The sequence below is a fragment of the Eleutherodactylus coqui genome, chromosome 2, assembly GCF_035609145.1.
Source record: "Eleutherodactylus coqui strain aEleCoq1 chromosome 2, aEleCoq1.hap1, whole genome shotgun sequence".
NCBI lineage: Eukaryota > Metazoa > Chordata > Amphibia > Anura > Eleutherodactylidae > Eleutherodactylus > Eleutherodactylus coqui.
This window is the reverse complement of record NC_089838.1, coordinates 174,517,221-174,538,403: the sequence shown is the minus strand read 5'-3', so window position 1 is coordinate 174,538,403 and position 21,183 is coordinate 174,517,221. Positions and strand designations below refer to the sequence as shown.

The window sequence follows — 21,183 nt, the reverse complement described above, 5'->3', positions numbered from 1 at the left end:
GCTTAGCCCTATTTCTTCCATTCTGTATGTGCCTTTTCATTTTTCTTGCCGAGATGTAGGACTTTGGTATTTAGCTAGGAGAAATGCATTCTGCTAATCGCCACCCACTGTTCAAGCTTTTCTAGATCTTTTTGAATACTCACTCTCTCTTCCCTAGTGTTAGCTATCCCTCCTAGCTTTGTGTCGTCGGCAAATTTGATCAAGTTCCCATCAATTCCCTCCTCCAGATCATTTATAAAAATGTTGAACACTGGGTCTAGGACAGAGCCTTGGTTACCCCACTTGATACATTCTTCCACTTGGAGCTGCAGCCATTAATGACCACTGTGGAACACTAGCTGTCGGACACAATTGGCGCTCACCACAGATGGAGTAGGCTCAGCTCCTGCACCACCCATAAACTCTAAATGTACAGCCATTCACACAAACTCCTTCATGGCCAGGACAGACATCCATGTCCCAGGGCAGGAAAAGCATAAGTACCAAACTAGGTCACATCCCTAAAGTGCATGGGTAAGGGGTTGCACTGAGATAGAATAACTCTGACAATTCCGAACATTAAAAAAAACGGACACATACTCACCTTTTTCTGATCCAGTCTGTGTTTACAGCTACAGTCTCGTCAGGTTTACGAGGCGATATAGGGGCTGCAGCCAATAACAGAGCTCAGCGATCTATTGCTGAGCTCTGTTATTGGCTGCAGCCCCTGTGAGCCCTGTAAACCTGCCAGGACTGCAGCTGTAAAACACAGACTGGAGTGAGGGACCAATCACCGGGACAGTGGGAAGAGGCAAGTGTATACTTATTTCTTATGTTACTGCATGGGGAAGGGAGTTGCACTGAGACATTACAGCTTGGACAACCCCTTTAAGAGGTTAACAGAGGACCAAAATCAATTTCTGACCTTTTCTTCATTGCGCTCTAGCAGTGATAACCATTTTAGTCTCTGCTCGATGTAGTGTTGTAAAATGCTTTTGTGTTTAAGTTGTAAAATTTTTGTAGGTGCAATTCATTGCTATGTATACACATTAATATTTGTATCAATTGTTTATTAAAAAAATATGCTGAAAAAGAGCAATTCTACTGCAAGTACAGTCACAAGTGATGCAATCAATTCATTGTATCAGTTATAGAGTAATGTATATATATTTTATTGTGGAAGCAGACCTGCGAACATGTGGTCCTGTGCTGTGCGAGGTTGCTGACCTTCTTCCGCCCCTTGCATGGCTTTGCGAACTGCCCTGTCAGTTTGGAGATTGTCTGGGTCCTCCCTGGCCGACATCCTGCGCTTGTGGGATCAGATTCCTGTTCTTAGGAGCGATTCCCAGCATGTACTAGGCACCAGCAACGTTCTTTTGGCGCAGGGGACATTTAAACTTTAAATCTGGCGCCAAGCCACACCGCCTCCATCTAACACCCAGCCCCCTTGCGGAGAGTTTGACGTCATTGATTGAAACCCGGAGACCCCAGGTAGCGACCGCCCCTTGAATGATGGCTGGGGTGGTGCCAGAAAGCCCGTCCATGGACCCAGGCCCATGCAGTCCCCGGTTAGCACCCAGGTGAGGTCCTTCCCACTGGGGTAACCGAGGCCGCCAGAAGCGATGCCGCCCGCCGCCATTGCGAGTCCAGATCCGGAGGCATATGACAGCATACGCTGGAGCTCTGCCGCTGCTGTCCTGGAGGGACAGGAAAACACTGGTCTTTGGTGGAGGGGAGGTTTTTTTATGCTCTGCCTCTTCCTGTCCCTTTAGGTTAGCAGGGGAGCAACCTCCAGCGTATGCTGTCATGATGTCGGAGGGAAATCGTCGTTAGGTAGTTCACTATTAGTTTCATTTAAATGGCATTCGTTGAAAGCACATTTACACGGAAAGATGATCGATCATTTTGCTAATTTGCGCAAAACTCATTTAGATTCTATTCAGGCAAGAATTTCTGTTTGTGTACTTGCTGAGGACAATCTCGTTTGATGCTCCAGCAGTAGTCTGCCATCATATCCCTGTCCCATCGCTCTTGATAACGCTTTTCCATCGTCTTCAGATCTTGATGAAAGCGTTCTCCCTGCTCAGCACTAACAGCTCCAAGATTTTCGAGAAACTTAAGGTGACTGTTCAGAAAGTGAATCTTAACACTCATGTTACATCCAATGTCGCGGAAAGTCAACAGCATCCTTTGAACCAGAAGTTCATAGTTTTCTGCTTTTTTGTTGCCAAGGAAGTTCTTTGTAACTGCTACAAAAGACAGCCATGCTGCTTTCTCCTCCTCATTCATCTTCCTGGCAAATTCTTCGTCACGTATGAGGGTTCGAATTTGAGGTCCATCGAACACACTTGCTTTTATCTTCTCGAAACCCAAGGCAGGAAAAGCAAAAACAAGATGTTGAAAGCACTCACTTTCTCTACTTAAAGCCTTAACAAACTGCTTCATTAAGTCAAGCTTGAAGTGAAGCGGGGAGAAAATTATCCTGTCTTGACTAACTATAGGTTCATTTACAATACTTTGGATCCCTACTTCCAGAGCATCACGTTTCGGCCACTCCTTCTGTGTCCAGTGCTTTTCCCGAGCTTGGCTGTCCCACAAACACAGAAAGCAAGGATACTTTGTGAAACCACTCTGTTGTCCAAGGAGAAAATTTACCATTTTAAGATCCAAACAAATGATCCAGTTATGCTCCTGATACCTTAGTAAGTCAAGGACAATTTTTATGTCATTATAATCTTCTTGCAGATTAACTGAATGACCAATTGGAACTGCTGCATAAACATTCCTGTTGTGTAAGAGAACACATTTCAGACTCTGTATAGAGCCATCAAGAAATAGCCGCCATTCTGTTGGACTATAAGTGGTAACACCTAACTGGCTGAGAAGACTCCCGATATCATGACATTAAACAAAGTGTTTGTCTTCGGAAAAGTAGTCCACAAAAATTTGTTCACGCTTCCTGAAATGGGATACTAAGCTGACGGGTGAAGTGCATTCTTTTCTTGAAGTCTGGAGGCTAATAACTCAGCTACTTTCTTTGATAGACCCAAATCCCTTACTAAGTCATTCAATTCCGGTTGGCTAAACCGCTGAGGGGATCCTTCAGATTCTACAACCATTTCCTCATGCATCTTATCAAAATCCCCTTGATCACCATGTTCACTTTCTTCATCCATAGAAAAAATAAAACCATTGAAAATTGGAACCGGAAGGGTCTCAGAGTGTGGGATAGGTCGTATTGCTGAAGAAATATTAGGATATGTGATCATATGCCGATTTTTCTTGCCGATGCCCTTTGTATTGGTCAGGCAGAAATAACAGTCACTGCTGTGGTCCTTGGGTTCACGCCACACCATGGGAATACCAAAAGGCATGCCTCTGCGTTTTCCTTTTGTCCAGTCACAAAGCATTTCCTCACAATTATGACACACAATTTGAGGAGCCCAATTCTTGTCTTGATCACTAAGGGGAACTTGAAAATAGGCAATATATGCACGTGTCACAAATGATGAAATATTTCGCCTTTGATGTTGAAATGTGTAGCAGCCACATATATAACAGAAGGTGTTAGGACTCTTCTTACATTTATGCCTACTCGAAGAAGCCATGATTCAATCTAAAAAAAAATAAAAAAAAATAAAAATAGGGTTATCAGATATTTTATTTAAAAACAACAATTACATAAAAAAAGTGAGGTTTGTAAAACATTACCTTATAGTTATGTTCAGTCGTTGCCCTTTATCTCCAAATTTAAAACCCAATGAGTGCCATTAACTGTAACAAAAAGAAATTAAAATTACATGAAAACTACAGCACGGACAAGAAAAATGGATTTCAGATTTGGAATCAGCAATGCATAAACATATAGAAATAGTTCTAAAACCTCATGTAACAGAAAATGGAAAAAAAAATAAAAATTGTTCCCTACTGAATCGTTGCGTGTAAAAGGGGTGTGCATTATAACCACTGCCATGTTCCTGCTGGTACAAGCACATCACGGTGTGACAAAACCCCCATTGGTAACTGCAGACAGCCAGATTACGAGTTCCTGATTTTAGGTACACAAAATCTAAAAGGAAACAGGGGATTAGTGTCTGACTGCTGGAACCCCCCAATGATCGGTGCCCCCTAATACACCATGTCACTGGAACAGTGGTGCAAATAATTGATCACTGATCTATTCACTTCTATGGGAGACTGCCAGGCATATCACTCTCCACCTGTCGCATAGAAGTGAAAGGAGACCGTAGTCAAGCAAAAAAAAAAAAAACCTATCTAGTTTACTGATACTGTATTAAATTGCAGTTTACATAGAAAAGTAAGAACAGAAAATCCACAACTAAGGCACCCTATGTGCAGGTTCCTGTGTGTCAAGCCTCATGGTCCAAATCCAGCCTGCCAGGTCGTTTGATGTGGCTCACAGGGGCCTGGATGCAGAAGGGTCAATAATCCCATTTTCTCAGAGGGCATAGCCATTTTTGATTCTGAGCTCCAGCACACACCTCCACACTATACTGTTCAGCAACTAGCCCTACCCAGGCACCCTAGCTACCCTGCAAAGTAGAAGTAATGCTGCTAAAGAGGTGAAAAGGGCTGTTTAAGAGCACCTATCTGTGTGAACAGAGATCAGAAATCACTGATCACCTCCATGCTGTTTTATGGATTGGTACAGCACAAGACCTAAAACCAGAGACACACTGATCACACAAAAACAAAATAAAACCTAAATTAAAAAAATATATAATCTGGTTCAAATACATTTTGACTATACATTTGAATAGTGCTTCCCCAAAAATAAGGCACTGTCTTATATTAATTTTTGAAGGAGGGGGGAGGTGATAATACTTACCTAACAGCCATCATTCGGGTCCCGCATGCTGGTCTCAGTCGCTGCTGCAGGCTTCCGTGTCCTCCTTGCATGCTGACAAGAGTTCTTCCTGGTAGCGGGGCTTGAATGCCCCGCCACTAGCTTATTATCAAGGTAGGGCTCATTATCAGGCAAACAGTAGTTGTGCTTGCATTTTGTGTTTGTTATTTTCAGAACACAATCAATGCATGATACTGTGTGATATGATATCTCAGGTTATTTAATGTTAAGTAGTCACATTTTTACAGTCTTAGGCCGGGCTCACATGGCCTAATTCAATGCGTGCCGAGCACAAGGTGGCATGCAGCATCTTGGCGTGTAGGCACTCATAATATGCGCCAAGGTAGAACTTGCGTGCACATTTCACACAGTCTGAGTGGCTACATGGGAGCCTAAGGCCTCATGTCAACTAATGTATTGGTAAAACCCACAGCCGTTTACTGATTTTGTAAAAACCGGCTTTGATGGAAGAGACCGTGTATGGCTACAAGTGCACTGTCATGCGCAGTGACTTTTTTTTTTAAAATTCCCTGCTCCGTAGCACGGAGAAAGAGCATGCGGCAATCTATTTCCCATTTGTGTCGATACACAGTGTCTACACGCACATGTGCATGACTTAATAAAAATCCATCAACACCAATCCCCACGTATCACACAGCTGGGAAATGCATGCGTAATACGCAGTGAAAACAGTCGTGGACATAAGCCCTAAGGCAGATTGGTACAGCATAATACGCCATCACCACACACTCGTGTGAGTCTAGCCTTACACTTACAAGCGACCCTTTGAAGGTAATATTGATGTGGCCATCAGTGCAAGTGAGATCGTCACTTTTGCTTTAGATCATGTTCAGACAGCAGATTTTACCATTCGCCCATAAAAATTTGCATACACAATACGCAGAAGACAGAACCAATTGTCTTTAATGAGTTTATTCACATGCGCGCATTTGGCAAGTGCAATACCATTGTGCATCTTGAACTCAAACTAATTGGTCATTTCAATGACTGAAAGGTAGATGCAGGGTGTCAGACCACATGGTACATATAGTGCACCAATGCAGCGATTTGCCTTTGGGGTGTAAGGCAACCCGCTGGTTTCAGCTATGGCGTCACTAATAGGTTGTAAGCCTGCATTGGTGCACTATATGTACCATGTGGTCCGACACCCCGTATCTACCTTTCTATGCAGGAACAAACACTAAGCAGCCACCCCCCTCAATATTAACCCTTTCCAATCCACTGTCTGACATCTAAAGACATTCTGATTGAAGGCTGTACAGCTTCCGATGTCAGAAGACATCCAGCAGGGTATTCTTACTTTATATTACTGGCCGCTCTGTTGTCAGGGGTCTCTCCAGCATGTCCCATACCACAGTACTAGCTCTAGCCAGCAGATGGCACCATTGTATAATGGCAGAAAGAGAAAGCCTGCTAGGAAACCCTGAAACCAAAATTGGATTGCAAAGGGTTAAGAAAGCTTTGCGAGTGGCTGTCTGTGTCCTCACATGAGTTTCTTGAAGTTCCATTTAGCATGTGCTTGCAATGACAAACGCTGGCCACTACACAGAGGTCGGCACGGAGGCTTCCGCACCGACCTCTGTATTTGTGGCACTGACAGCATGCGCCCACACAGCTGTTTCGTCAGGGTCCCAAGCGACAGACCCAACTGATTAAAGGGGTGGTCTCGCGAAACCAAGTGGGGTTATACACTTCCGTATGGCCATATTAATGCACTTTGTAATGTACATTGTGCATTAAATATGAGCCATACAGAAGTTATTCCACTTACCTGCTCCGTTGCTAGCGTCCTCGTCTCCATGGTTCCGTCTAAATTCGCTGGCAGCTTGCTTTTTTAGACGCGCTTGCGCAGTCCGGTCTTCTCCATTCAGCACGAGCCGCTTCAGTGTGCTCCCCGCTACAGCTCTTCTGCGCATGCGCAGACGAGCTGTCACTGCTCGGGAGCGCGCTGAAGCGGCCATTCTGCACCATCCTCTGTTAGAGGAAGGTGCAGAAACTGGAGCTGCCCAGCGGAGAAGACCAGCCCAGCCCAGCAGCCCCGAGAAGCCTCCCAGGTAAGTGATGGGTCGGGGGGGGCTGCCGCTGCGCCGGGCTGCGCTGCCGCTGCGCCGGGCTGGGCTGCCGCTGCGCCGGGGGAGCTGCCGCTAGGCCGGGGGGGCTGTCGCTGCGATGGGGGGGGCTGTCGCTAGGCCGGGGGGGCTGTCGCTGCGCCGGGGGAGCTGTCGCTAGGCCGGGGGGGCTGTCGCTAGGCCGGGGGAGCTAGCGCTAGGCCGGGGGGGCTGCCGCTGCGCCGGGGGAGCTAGCGCTAGGCCGGGGGGGCTGTCGCTAGGCCGGGGGGGGGCTGTCGCTGCACCGGGGGAGCTGTCGCTAGGCCGGGGGGGCTGTCGCTAGGCCGGGGGGGCTGGCGCTAGGCCGGGGGGGCTGGCGCTAGGCCGGGGGGGCTGGCGCTAGGCCGGGGGGGCTGGCGCTAGGCCGGGGGGGCTAGCGCTAGGCCGGGGGAGCTAGCGCTAGGCCGGGGGAGCTAGCGCTAGGCCGGGGGAGCTAGCGCTAGGCCGGGGGGGCTGTCGCCGCGCCGGGGGAGCTAGCGCTAGGCCGGGGGGGCTGTCGCTGCGATGGGGGGGGCTGTCGCTGCGCCGGGGGAGCTAGCGCTGGGGAGCCGGGGGCTAGCGCCGGTTACCTGCTGTCTGGTCGGCGGCTGCGGTGGGCGTCTGGTCGGCGGCTGCGATGCGTCCGGTTGCCATGGAGACACAGCTGGCGGCGTCTCGGGAGCGCGCACGTCGGGCTGCAGCGAGCGACGGGGAAAGAGCCGGCGGCCATCTTGAGGAAACTTTTATAACTTGCTGAAACGCTGGAACGGTAAGTACGAACCAGCTAGAAATGTCATTTACAGGGGGGCTTAGTAATGTGTGTTTAATGGGGGGGACTGGGCAAAAAAAAAAATTAACTGCTTCCTCGAGACATCTCCTTTAACTATTGATGAGCTATCAATAGGTCATCAATAGTATTTCCCTAGAAAACCCTTTTAAGATCTCTTTGGTTGGAATAGTATGTGTCCCCCCACCCCTTCCCCCCGGCTTTCATATTTAGCACTGCAATTTGGATCAGCAACATCTTCAGGACTCTCAGTTACTACTTTCATCACCAGGCCAATCTCTCTATGGAAAAGTAGGAGCTGGAAGTTCTAGGCCATGCGGCACAGGAGCAATGGATGACAGGATGTTTGGATAAAGGACTGCAAGTACATTCTTGCCAGCACGTCGCTTTGAAGGGTCCACCATGCAAAAATAGCAGTCCATGGAATGATCAGTGGGTTTTCGCTAAATCTGTGGAATACCAAACTTCATAGCAATCTTTTCTCCTCTGTGCCATCCTTCCAGAGTTTTCTTATACCCCTAACATGTGAAATGTGAAGCCAATGACTTGTCCTGGTCTCCAACAGGCATCCCAAAGAATGCCTCATACGCTTCACACATCTTAACAGATGGTGAAATAGAGAACTTTTTTCCTCTTGCTTTATTAAAGTCCCCACAAATCTAACAAAATGCATCTGCTTGATGCTTGCAACCTCTTACAGCCATAGCTGTGTTGAAAACTGTGTGAAAGTTGTTGAAAAACTAACCTAAACTGAACGATGATGTACTTATGTGTTTCTATATATTTTAGAACGAGTAACAGTGAGTTCTGGGAGGTACTTAAAGGGGTTGTCCCGCGCTGAAACGGGTTTTTTTTTTCTCCAACACCCCCCCCCCCGTTTGGCGCGAGACAAACCCGATGCACTGGTTAAAAAAGAAAACCGGACACTGCTTACCTGAATCCCCACGCTCCGGTGACTTCTTACTTACCTGGTGAAGATGGCCGCCGGGATCTTCTCCCTCGGTGGACCGCAGGGCTTCTGTGCGGTCCATTGCCGATTCCAGCCTCCTGATTGGCTGGAATCGGCACGTGACGGGGCGGAGCTACATGGAGCCGCTCTCCGGCACGAGCGGCCCCATTCAGAAGAGAAGACGACCGGACTGCGCAAGCGCGTCTAATCTAGCGATTAGACGCTGAAAATTAGACGGTACCATGGAGACGAGGACGCTAGCAACGGAACAGGTAAGTGAATAACTTCTGTATGGCTCATAATTAATGCACAATGTACATTACAAAGTGCATTAATATGGCCATACAGACGTGTATAGACCCACTTGCTTTCGCGGGACAACCCCTTTAAAGGGGTTGTCCCGTGATAGCAAGTGGGGTTAAGCACTTCTGTATGGCCATATTAATGCACTTTATAATATACATCTTGCATTAAATATTGGCCATACAGAAGTTATACACTTACCCCTCCGATGCTGGAGTCCCCGTCTCCATGGCGCCGACTAAAGCTGCCTTCTCCCTGGATTAGATGCGCTTGCGCTCTCAGCCCTCTTCTGTCTGGCTCCGGCGTGCTAGCGCTGCAGAGGTCTTCTGCGCATGCGGAGCCAGATTGAAGAGGGCTGAGAGCGCAAGTGCAGAAGACCTCTGCAGCGCTAGCACGCCGGAGCCAGACAGAAGAGGGCTGAGCGCGCAAGCGCGTCTAATCCAGGGAGAAGGCAGCTTTAGTCGGCACCATGGAGACGGGGACGCCAGCACCGGAGGGGGTAAGTGTATAACTTCTGTATGGCCAATATTTAATGCACGATGTATATTACAAAGTGTATTATATGGCCATACAGAAGTGCTTAACACCACTTGCTATCACGGGACAACCCCTTTAACACCTTACTGACTTCTGGTACTCTAAAAATAGGAAAAAAGATTGTTTATCGAACTAATGAAGCAGAATTTTTTTTTTTAATATATACTATATGAACAAAGAAATTTGAATATATTAGAGTATGTAAATATTATAGTGGCAGCCACACAAAGTTTCTGGAGAACTACTTTCAAAGTAAGTACAAGACAATTAAACAGGAAATAACACTTTCAAACCAGGAACAGAATATTTTTTAAATTTTGCTATAGTGTAATCGGTTCTGTCTAATCGTATGCCAAACAATTATGCTACAGTTTGCTTTTCACTCATAGTTCATTTTCTACAGGCATAAAAATTAGAGATGAGCGAGCATACTCGATCGAGCATTGCCCTTAGCAAGTACCTGCCCACTCGGAAGAAAAGGTTCGGCTGCTGGCGGGGAAGAGCGGGGAGAAACGGACGGGAGATCTCTCTCCCTCTCTTCCCCCCGCTCACTGCCGCAACTCACCTCTCACCCGCGCCAGCAGCCGAACCTTTTCTTCCGAGTGGGCAGGTACTAGCTAAGGACAATGCTCGATCGAGTAATTGTCCTTAGCGAGTATGCTCGCTTATCTCTAGTAAAAATCTTTGCTGGCTCCTTCACTTAGTTTTAAAACAGTGCTTGTTCAGTCCCTCATTCACTAGCACATGTGAAAGACTAAATGATTCTGAATGATTTCTCATTTAGACAGAGACACGTCATTGGCTCATTCAAGCAGGCTGCACAAGCAAATTCTGTTATTCACTCGTTCAAACGAAAAATCGGCTCACCTTAAGTTTAATATTGCCTGATGTATTTTGACACTTGTCTACTGGTCGTGTTAACAGATCATTGTGTTTATATCCACCATTTTAATTGGAGTGAAAGTGATGTTGTAATTACTGCAATATCACACCACACAGCAAGGTAGGTAGACAAGTAAATTAAAAACCCTTGTTGCCCACAGCAACGAGAGCATACATTTCACTTTGTGGTGCAATTTATCAGGTAAAAGTTAATCTTTACCACTACTTCCTGATCAGAAATTTTATCCCCCTTCCTCACCAGGCATGGGCAACAGATACATCTATAGGCTATGGGTGGTCGGGCAGAGGTACAGGATGGCTGCCTGCAGACAGCCGGGTCGGATCCCCTGCGAGAAATCTTGCAGTGGGACCCGACACACGCCCCTGCAGGGACCACTGCGGCTCTTACCTTCTCCCACGGCTCCAGCTCTGTGATGTCCCAGCTGTCGGCGCATGCGCAGAGCAGAGTCGGGGCGCTGGGAGTGACATTTCTATGGGGGCTTTTGTGAGACCCGCACGGAAATAGAGCATGCCGCGACTTGTTTTCCGCATGTATTTTCACGCGGACAAACCGCGGCCGTCTGCATAGGACTACGTTTTTCAATGCAATACTATGCAGGCGGGCACGGGCGGAAATTCTGTGGGAAATCCCGCTGCAGAATTTCCACCCATGTGCAGGGGCCCAATGGTGTATGCAGAAAAGTTACATAGCCCCATGTAATTATACATTAGGCCCAAACTGCTTCAGACTGCTGCATACAGAGCCAGAATAGTTAAACTGCCATGCACAGATCTGTTGCCAGATGCTGTCAGAAAAACCAACAAGTGTGTGGGCACGGTCCAACTATCCTCGCAGTCACAAAAAAGGATTAGACAGGATGAATTTTAAAGTTATATTTATGTGCAAATTTGCACTGCGTTAGTGTCCTAAAAACACAAATATTACATGCAATGTTTGCTGCATATGTGGGTAAGGCAAACTGCAATTGTGAGAATCCACAGAATGAGAATGGAGATAATTTCCCCTCACCTACTAAAAGTACCCAAGTGGACTTGGGCCAAGCTAACCATGCATGTTTTGAGGGAAATTGAGGAAACTGTCTTTGTAACAATGTGTTGAGCTGAAGAAAAGAAAGACCTCTCCATCCAGTTCAGCCAATTACCCAGCAACGTTGATCCAAGGGAATGAAAAAAAAACACAAAAAAAAAAAACTAAGTAGAAGCCAATTTAATTCATTTTAGGGAAAGTAAAATTTCCTTCTCCCAACTACAGATTTGGCAATCAGAATAAATCCCTGGACCGTCTGAAGTAATCTAGTGTCTATGACATCTTATTGGCAGGATCAGTCATAAGCTTAAAAATGGTCACAATTTTGTGATCTCAGCTGGTTCCATGTTAAAAATGTGAGGTGTCTAATGTCCAAGAGTCTTGTGTTTAGCTCCCACCAATAGGACCTTGGGGTGTTGTAAATAAGTAGCTTAGCAAGTGTAAGGCCCAATGTCCATGGGCGGACTTTATTTGCAGAATTCGCACGGGTTACCCGCATGGAAGGTCCGCAATTCAAAGTGTCCATAGAGAAGCACTGTCATCCGCAACCAAATTTAAGCATGTGGATTTGATTTGCGGACCGTTTGGTGAGGAAAACAAATCACAGCATGCTCCATTTCAGTGCGGACAGCCTCAACAGAAGTCAATGAGTGTGAGCGATCGATCCGCAGTGCATCTGCAAATACAATTGTGGATGCGCTGCGGATTTGGGGGTTAAATTCAATTAGGGAGGTGGGGGTTGCGGATGATCCTTAGTGCTTCCGCACGGAAAAACCATTACATCTCTCGCAAATGGTTTCCGCAGGTCTCCTGCTGCAGAATCCGATCCGCCCATGGACACGTGTCAGCTAAGGGTAGAAAATAGAATTAGAAACCATTTAAAGGTAAGGTCTCATCAGAAAATGACCTACTGTGTAAACCAAATTTTTAAGAAGTTGATTTTTTTTTTTTAATTCTGTGATTTCTTTTTTAAGAAAATCCTAAAATCCAATCGTTTTTACACTGACCGCAAAGCCCAATAGACTGACATTCCTGTTCTGTAGTGAAAACTTCTCCCCACCCCACTAGTCATCCCTTTATAATCAACAGGCGATTCCTATAAACAAACAAACACAGAATCCACCATTCACAATAGGCGATGGTCACTGCCAATGTATTCCCCCTTCCTGCACGAATCACTGAACATGCCTAGAACGCTCTCCCATAGAGATGAACGGGTAATGGGCCATTTACACCTAATGATTACATTGTTCAAAATGTTTTCAGACAAACAAATTTGAGCGATAACTTATATATAACTACAAAAAAGAAAACAAAAACCAAACCCCAATCTTTCAGTTGTCATTAGCGCTGACTGAGTCAGCATAAAAACTATCGCTTGCTTCATGTTACGTTTAAAGGCACCCCGCTCAGTACTTCACATAGGTGACGCGCTGAGCAAGAAGCCTGCGATCCAGTGGTGAAGTCGGGGTAAATGCTCTGCACGAGCGCTAATGATCTTAGCGGTGACGTTAGCGCTCGTGCAGTCGTTTACCCAACTGTCGGTCCATGTGAAAGGCCATTAGCTCCTGTCAACTGTGTAAATATCCCACTATTTCAGCAGTAAAGCATATCTGCAGCTCAGGTAAGATGGCAGCCCTCATCATCATGTACAGACAAGTAAAACAAACGACAACCAGGCTAACTGGTTTCTAAGATACTCTACAAGGCAGAAACCAATGTTATATTATTATTATGAATTTTTGCTAAACCTTATAAATTTTCTATGCTACGACTCATTGTAAAGGCCCATTTAGACAGGACGAATGTCGGGCAAACAATGTCCGACACTCGTCTCTGCACATACTAGCTCTCATGCTGCTGTACGGGAGCTAGTATTGCTGGAGATGTCACTTCTCGCTCTCCCCCGCCCCTCTCCATTGACTTAACATAGCGGCCGTTTAGTACTGAATGGCTGCCATTTACAGTGAACGATGATCGTTTAGCTCATCATCCATCGTTTATGCAACATAAACAATGGACGATAAGCTGAACAATTATCGTTCAGTGTAAATAGCAGCTGTTCAGCATTGAACGGCCGCTATGTTAAAGTCAATGGAGAGAGGTAGGGGAGAGCGAGGAGTGAAATGTCCTGCAGCCTCCCCACCCCTTTCTGGCCGCTCTGTGAGCAAGGACACACAGGGACGAGTGTCGGGCATCGTTTGCCCAACATTCATCCTGTCTAAGTGGACCTTAAGTCTGGAACTATTAAATTTAAAGAAGGGAACCCATCACCGGTCTAAAACACCGTAAATTAACTTACAACAAGGAGCTATTTTTTATCGTCATCCACTTCCTGGCTCCCGTAGAACATGAAAATCTGACTTTTCATAGTCCTGTGTGTGCTCTGTCCCATAGACCTGTCTCCTATAATTTCAGAGCAGTCCTCCATGAACCTATTATTAACAGGGCCCCAAACAAAAAACTGTTACTTGCACATGTACTGCTCCGTATTACCTTCTATGTGCTCCCTTGAAGTTAAAGCAGGACTGTTTTTCTTTTTAGAAATCATCACAATATAACGGACCTCTGTTGTGAAGAACGCAGTTCTGCAGCTTGTCCCCTCCAGGCTATGCATTCTGCACTTTTCTTCTGACCTCCAGGTCACATGACCAACACTGTTCTGAGGTGATGAGGCAGATTTCTCTGCCATAAGGAATAGCCATCTCACCATAGCAGCCAATCACAGTGGAGCTTCCATTTTGAAGAGCAGAATATGAAATGAAAAGCTGTGTTTGGTTACAGGCAAGACAGTTTTCCTTTGACAGTTAAAGGGGTTGTCCCGCGAAAGCAAGTTGGGGTATATACTTCTGTATGGCCATATTAATGCACTTTGTAATATACATCGTGCATTAATTATGAGCCATTTCACTTACCTGTTCCGTTGCTGGCGTCCCCGTCTCCATGGTGCCGTCTAATTTCAGCGTCTAATCTCCCGATTAGACGCGCTTGCGCAGTCTGGTCTTCTCCCTTCTGAATGGGGCCGCTCGTGCCGGAGAGCTGCTCCTCGTAGCTCCGCCCCGTCACGTGTGCCGATTCCAGCCAATCAGGAGGCTGGAATCGGCAATGGAACGCACAGAGCCCACGGTGCACCATGGGAGAAGACCTGCGGTCCACCGTGGGTGAAGATCCCGGCGGCCATCTTAGCAAGAAGTCGCCGCAGCGCGGGGATTCGGGTAAATACTATCCGTTTGGTTTTTTTTTACCCCTGCATCGGGTTTGTCTCGCGCCGAACGGGGGGCCTATTGAAAAAAAAAAAACCAGTTTCGGCGCGGGACAACCCCTTTAACCTAGCATGTGCAGCATGGTCATATCAGCTGGAGGCCAGAAGAAAAGTGCAGAATACACAGCCTGGATGGGGCGACCTACAATACTGAATTCTTCACAGCAGAGGCCACCAATACTGTGATGGAAGAGGAAAAACAAAAACACACAAGAGTGCTGCTTTAGCTTCAGAGCACATAGACCAGTATGAAGCAGAACATGTGCATAACAGTTGACACCCGTGGATGAGCTCATGGAGGACTGTGCTATTGAGTCCACAGTAAGGTACTAACCAGTTTCAGAAAAGCACCAGAAAGGGAGGAGGTGTGAACAGGAATAGAAAACTGCTACCGTGTTCCCCGATAAGGGAAGGGGGGAGGGGGGGGGGGGAGCCCTTTAAATAGCTCTGCCCCAGAAATAAGCCCCAAAACAATGCTCACCTAGCAGCTGGCGTTCAGATCCCTCACGCTGGGCTGCGGCAGGCTTCAGTGTCCTCCTGCATGCCGATAGAGCAGTTCTTCCTGGTAGCGTGGTTTGAATATCCCGCTTCCAGCAAGCTAATGCTCCGATTGGTTGGCTGCGTCAGCCAATGAAAGCTGGCGCTTGACTAACCTATCACAGCCATTCAATTATCGAGCGCCGGCTTTCATTGGCTGACGTGGCACTTGATTAACCAGCCAGTGCATTAGCTTGTTGGAGGCGGGGGTATTCAAGCCCAGCTACCAGGAAGAACTGCACTGTCGGCGTGCAAGAGGAAACAGAAGCCTGCAGCAGCGATGGAGACCAGTGCAAGGGACCCGAACGCCGGCTGATAGGCAAGTATTATAAGACACCCACCTTCCCCCTCAAAGAGGCAATAATTAATATAAAACAGTCTTATTTTCGGTACTATTGTACATTGCCACTACCGGAAGCTAGGGGTTTGACAGGGCTTGCATGGAAAAACACCCGTCACATCCCTAGCTCCCAATTGGCTGAATTCCTGAAGGTCCTAGCAGCGTCTGTATGGATTTTTGACTGGCCTGGAAGGTTAGGGTTCGTTTTCCTCATAGGCTTACATTACGCGCTCTAAATGCTTCCATGTTACAGCTATAACATTGAAGAATTTAGAGGTAAAAATCTAAGCCTAACAGGAAAACTTACCCTAACCCTCCAGCCGTAGCAAAAATCAATAGCGTCACTGCTGCCATCACTCTCCCCAAAGCAGGCATACACCTTCCATCTCCCCTGGGCAACCGCTACGCGGCACCTGTACATAGTGGCAGGACAGCTGACCGCCGGGGGTACAGAGTGCGCTCAGCAGAGCACTTTGGCGATCAGCGGCAAGATGGACAGACAGCTGCAGCACATGGCACTTTGGCAAGCGAGGAGCGGACCACAGCTGATTACAAACCAAGCAGAAGCAGCGCTTCGCCTATCGGCTGTAAGACGAACGCCACTTGCAGTTCCTGGGGCCATTTAGTCAGCTTAGATGAGCGGCCCGGTGTCTTCACTGTTTAGCAGAGGACCGCAGCACTTGGGCAGCCCGCCCAGCCAGACGCTGGGGGTCTCTAGCCAGCTGTATTGTCTCCACCCCTAGCTTCCGGTGGTGACAAGGTACAATAGTACCCTTATTTTCAGGGTAACGGTGGGTTTTCAAACAATAAGGATGTGGTAAACTTATGTGACAAACTTCATCATCCCATGGCAGCCAATAGCCACACAATCCTGTGGCAACATTATTGCTGAAATCATGCAGCCATCAGCTGCTGAAGGTGTACAAAGCTCTGGCAATATTGTTACCCGCGTTGTGGGGGTCATATCTGAAGAAGCAGGTTTAAAAGGACCATTTATGTTGTCACTATTACAAAGTTTGCTATTCAAAAAGGGCGTTGCCCCAACAAAATATGTAATCCCCTATTCACAGGATAAGGGCTCATTCATACGGGCGTATTACGCACACGTATTTCCCATGCATAACAAGCGGTGAATAGAGGCAATGAAAGCCTATGGACTTTCATTCTTCCATTCACACCTGCGTTGGAACTGCGAGGGGACATCCTTGTAAAACACAGGAGAAATAAATCGCAGCATGCTTTTTCTGCATTTCATATCTAAAGAAGCAGGTTTAAAGTGATCATTTATCACTTTAAACGCTGCCCCTTCACAATGCCTGAGAAAGGACAGCGTTTAATATGTAGCCCTGCTCTGCAGAGCGGGGGGATATGAACAAAAAAAATCCCACTGGGCATGTCTGACGTCCAAATCACTGACACCCGAAGTGCCTATCACAGCCCGTATGCAATCTCTGCCGGAGAGCGTAGGGGATGCGAAGAGTACAGCGCTGCGAGACTCGTATGTCCATTTGAATGAGCCCTAAGTCTGGGCTCACACGGGGCGTATTCCCATCGGAAATCTCGCGGTTTGGCCGCAGCAAAAACCGCGAGATTTCCGCCGGGAGAACCGGCCTGGTCGCTCGCTCTTTCGCTGCATCCCATAGAGGAGAGCGCAGCCGCAGCGGAATGAAAAAAAGAATGGACATGCTGCATATTCTGAAACCGCGGTTGCGGCGGCCGCAGCCGCGGTTTCAGCCAGACTTACCACAGCGGATTAGCCGTCCCGTGTGGACGAGATTTCTGAGAAATCTCGTCCACATGGCTGGCTAATCTCGAGATTAGCGGCCGCGGGCGGATTTGCCGCGGCGAAATTCCGCGCGGCAAAACCGCCCTGTGTGAACCCAGCCTAAGGGTTATAAGGCCAGTTTCACATTTGAGTTGGAACCTTCGACTGAAAGTGCAGCATGCAGTGCCTTTTCTTCTGTCCAAAAGCTGGGGGACCCCATTACAGTCAGTGGGGTCCATCCAGAGCCATTCGGCCAGTGATTCCCCTTTCCTGCTCCCAAAAGGAACAGGAAAGCAAAATCCCTGCTGCAGAGGTGAAGCCGCCCTTACTAACTGATCATGCTTGTACAACTGAGGTTTTCAGGATTTGTGGAGATCCTAGCAGTGACGCACCAACTGAACCAAGAAGTGCCGTCCAGCCAGGAGCGGCTGTCACGCCATTTGTTTCAGAGCTTAAACTCTGTCATCCCAAACAGTCTAAGGCTGGGTTCTCACGGGGTGGATTCTCGCGGTTTGGCCGCTGCGAAAAAACGCGAGATTTCTGCCAGGAGAACTGCTGCTTCAAAACCCACGGTGGATTTGAAGCAGCCCGGCTGCTCGCCCCTTCCGCTGCGGCCGGCGCTCCCATAGGAGGAGCGCGCGGCTCAGCGGAAAAAAAAAAAAAAAAAAGAGAACATGCTGCGGTTGGCAAATCCCCGACGCTGCGGCGGCTTCTGCCGGCTTAGCCGCAGCGGATTTTACATCCCATGTGGGCGAAATTTCTGAGAAATCTCGTCCACATGGCTGGCTAATCCCGGGATTAGCAGCCGCATGTGGATTTGCCACGGCGAAATTCTGCACGAGCAAGAGCCAAAACCAACATTCGTTCAGGGATGCTCTGAACAGCCCTTCTCAGGACCCCCACAAATCAGTTGATTAGCCATGGTCCTGTGGATATGGGACAATCCCTTAAAGAGTACCTGCACTTACACTTGGGAGCGCTCCTGCTCCATTGGACATTTTCGGCTTCTTCTGGCAACTGAAGATGGTCCCATATAGCACTATATGGGGTCTGTATTTCACTAATGGAAAGAGACGAAGCTGGCTAACAGAGCAGGAGTGCTCCCAAGTGAAAGTGCAGATACTCTTAAAGGGGTTTTCCAGCGAGAATGCCATTGATGACCTATCCTCAGAATAGGTCAAACGTTGATAGGTCCGTGGCTTCGGACCCTAAACGATCAGCTGAGCGGGCATATGCTGTCAGCGCCGTAATAACAGAGGTTGGAGCGGAAGTCTCTGTGCAGACCTCTGTAGTGGCTGATGCTGGTATGTGCAGGCATGGCTCTAATCGAAATCAATAAGGATAGGTCATCAGTCATTCTTCCTGGAAAACCCCTTTTGGCCCAATGCCCATGACCATATTTGCATTACAGGATCCTGAGCGATCGCCTCCTGATCCCGCAGCAAATACTCCCCATGGCAGATGCTATGGAAAACGCCTTTCCGTGCCCACGAGAGGGGGAATGGGAGCAGCATGTCCTATACTAGTACAAGCCTCACACGGGCGCTTCCATTGCAGTCAATGGAAACCATCCGTCCCATGGGGAGTCGCAGCGGATCCGCGCAAGCCAGCACATTCGCAGAGCAGAAAGACTTCAAGACAAGTATTTGGGGGTCAATGCCGGGGGACAGAATCCACCGGAGTGCATTTGGCTTTAAGTTTGTGGTAAAAAAAAAAAAAAAAAAACTAGTCAGCTGATGCATTTCAGCCCCAAAACAAACAGGACCATTAGTTTTCTGTACCAAAAAAAAGGGTCTGGAAAGAATTAAAGTTCTAGCAACTTGCCAGTTTATAAAAACATTCTACAAGATGTAGTAAGACAAGTAGAGGCCAGCAGCACGTCCCCCCGGCTCATAGTGCTGCTAGGACTACACGTCCGGCACTACAGAGACCGAGGGCTGAAGAGCCAGCGCCATCACCGAGGCCGCACTTCCCGCATACATGGCAGACCTTCCACAAGCACAATAAAATGGTGAAGCGCCGTCCAGACAATCAGCCTTCCTCCTCCTTCCCTCCCCCACATCCGTCTCTAACCACTTGACTCGCGGCCAAGTTCTATTACCAGGCAACGGGGCCACGTGACCAGCCCCAGACGTGCGGCCAAAAGCAGATTTCCCCCAAGTCGCCATATTGGTGTGACGCACTCACAAAAATTCGCAATCCCAGTCAGGCAGGTCAGTGACCAGGAGATGTCGGCTACAGGCATATTAGTATCTGTAGTGGGTCTAGCCGAGAACTAGCACACAGCAGCGCAGAAAACCGTGAGGCTCGTCCAGGGCTGCGCGGTTATATAATGGCGCCGAGCTCTCCCTCTGCACCCGCGTCTCCCGGCAGCTCTGTCCCCGCCCACCTGCTGCAGCATGATGTCACGAGCAGCCAATCACAGCGAGGCCTCTCCAGCGCCCATTGGTCGCCTCTCTCCCGTCAGCCTCACCCAGCACACAACAGTGAAGCGACAGCAGATTTACACGCCGCCATTACACGGACAACGACAACACACGACTGTACGGGAAGGCACGGGTTTAATAACAACGCATACAATACTTGGCACGGCCAGTGTCCGCTCACAGCACGGGGTTCTTTCTCACTCCGTAGGCAAAAGGCGGCGGACCGTAGAGTCAAAGGGGAAGAAAGGGTGAAAGATTAGAGATGGCGCCGCGCGGCTTTATCCCCCTGTCAGTCCAGCTCTCTCCTCACAGGCAGCGCACTGGTCCGTCGGCTTTTCTCAGGCGCTCGGAGCGTGCGCAGTTCGGCGGGCAGCCCCTGCTCCTCCTGCGGGGAGACCCCGACAGCGTCTCTGCCTCGGCCAAGAACACCATGGTGATCAGCGCAGAGCTGGCGGAGGAACCGCCTCCATCTTCCCCAATTAGAGCGCGTGTGGAGCCCCTGTATAGCCAGATACCCACCCATCTCCACAGACATTCCTCACACCCACCTTCAGGGAGCCAAGCCACGACTAAAAAAAAACTAATGGACGTGAAAGCTTAATCCCTGCAGTGTCAGCCCTACGTAGAGGTCATAGCGGCTGGGCTCTGTTGGAGTCTACTAGCGACAGGAAGAAAGTCACACAAAAAATGACATATAAATATTCACATATATATAACACACCACCGAACACACGGCCGTATCGTCTACATACATCAACTGAACACGACAACATGGCGGGTCTCGCTCTACATCCCCGCAGCTGAAGAATGTTAGATATGCTGGATCTCCCTAACGCCTTCCTTTCACTCAATAACTCCACCCACGTTGCAGGGACTGCTTTTTTTTTTTTTCTTTTTTAATAACACCTTTAGAAATGCCCGGATTCGCCATTACAAAGAAGGGCACGGCCGTCCGCTTTCCCAATGACTTGATATGGCGAGAAGGGCGTGGCGCCGTGGTAAGGTCAATCTGATTGCCCACAAGCAAAATGGCGCCTGCTTTGGTGCCCGCGTCGCCATTTTGCTTGTGGGCATGGCTGCTCCAGACCCTTCCACACCCGCAACACAGTCTTGTATTGAGTCCGTGGCAACAGGGTTAGGAAACCCCGTGTGAGCATCCGACGCCATTTTCCAGAGAGAGGCAGTGACATAGAGCCAGCGTAGGCTGAGACACGGGAGGAGCGGGGTTTGTACACATTGGGGCTGCAGTCACTGCAAACACCTTTATACCTTCTTTCCCGGAGAAGTCAGTGGTAGGGTTCATCAGTCGGGAACAGCGCCGCGGCACTCGTGCAGCTCTGCCTCCGTGCCGTCCATCAGCCTAACGGTCCCCGGGGTGCTTCTGACGTCGCTT

General features: G+C 48.4%; 1 protein-coding gene across 5 annotated transcripts; it reads right to left on the bottom strand.

Annotated features, from left to right (window-relative positions):
- Positions 1-1,032: 1,032 nt before the first annotated feature.
- Positions 1,033-21,177, bottom strand: LOC136611960 (uncharacterized). 5 transcript variants are annotated; one of them, XM_066591971.1, is made up of 3 exons: positions 21,060-21,177; positions 3,691-3,753; positions 1,033-3,595 (listed from the first exon to the last, which is right to left on the bottom strand). In XM_066591971.1, exon 3 carries the CDS (start codon positions 2,635-2,637, stop codon positions 1,915-1,917), a length of 723 nt encoding a protein of 240 aa, XP_066448068.1. In that variant the 5' UTR covers positions 2,638-3,595; positions 3,691-3,753; positions 21,060-21,177; the 3' UTR covers positions 1,033-1,914. The 5 variants fall into 5 exon arrangements, with proteins under 5 accessions (XP_066448068.1, XP_066448063.1, XP_066448067.1 ...); XM_066591966.1 differs by lacking the exon at positions 21,060-21,177 and adding an exon at positions 20,543-20,655; XM_066591970.1 differs by lacking the exon at positions 21,060-21,177 and adding an exon at positions 19,943-20,280.
- Between the last annotated feature and the right edge of the window lie 6 nt (positions 21,178-21,183).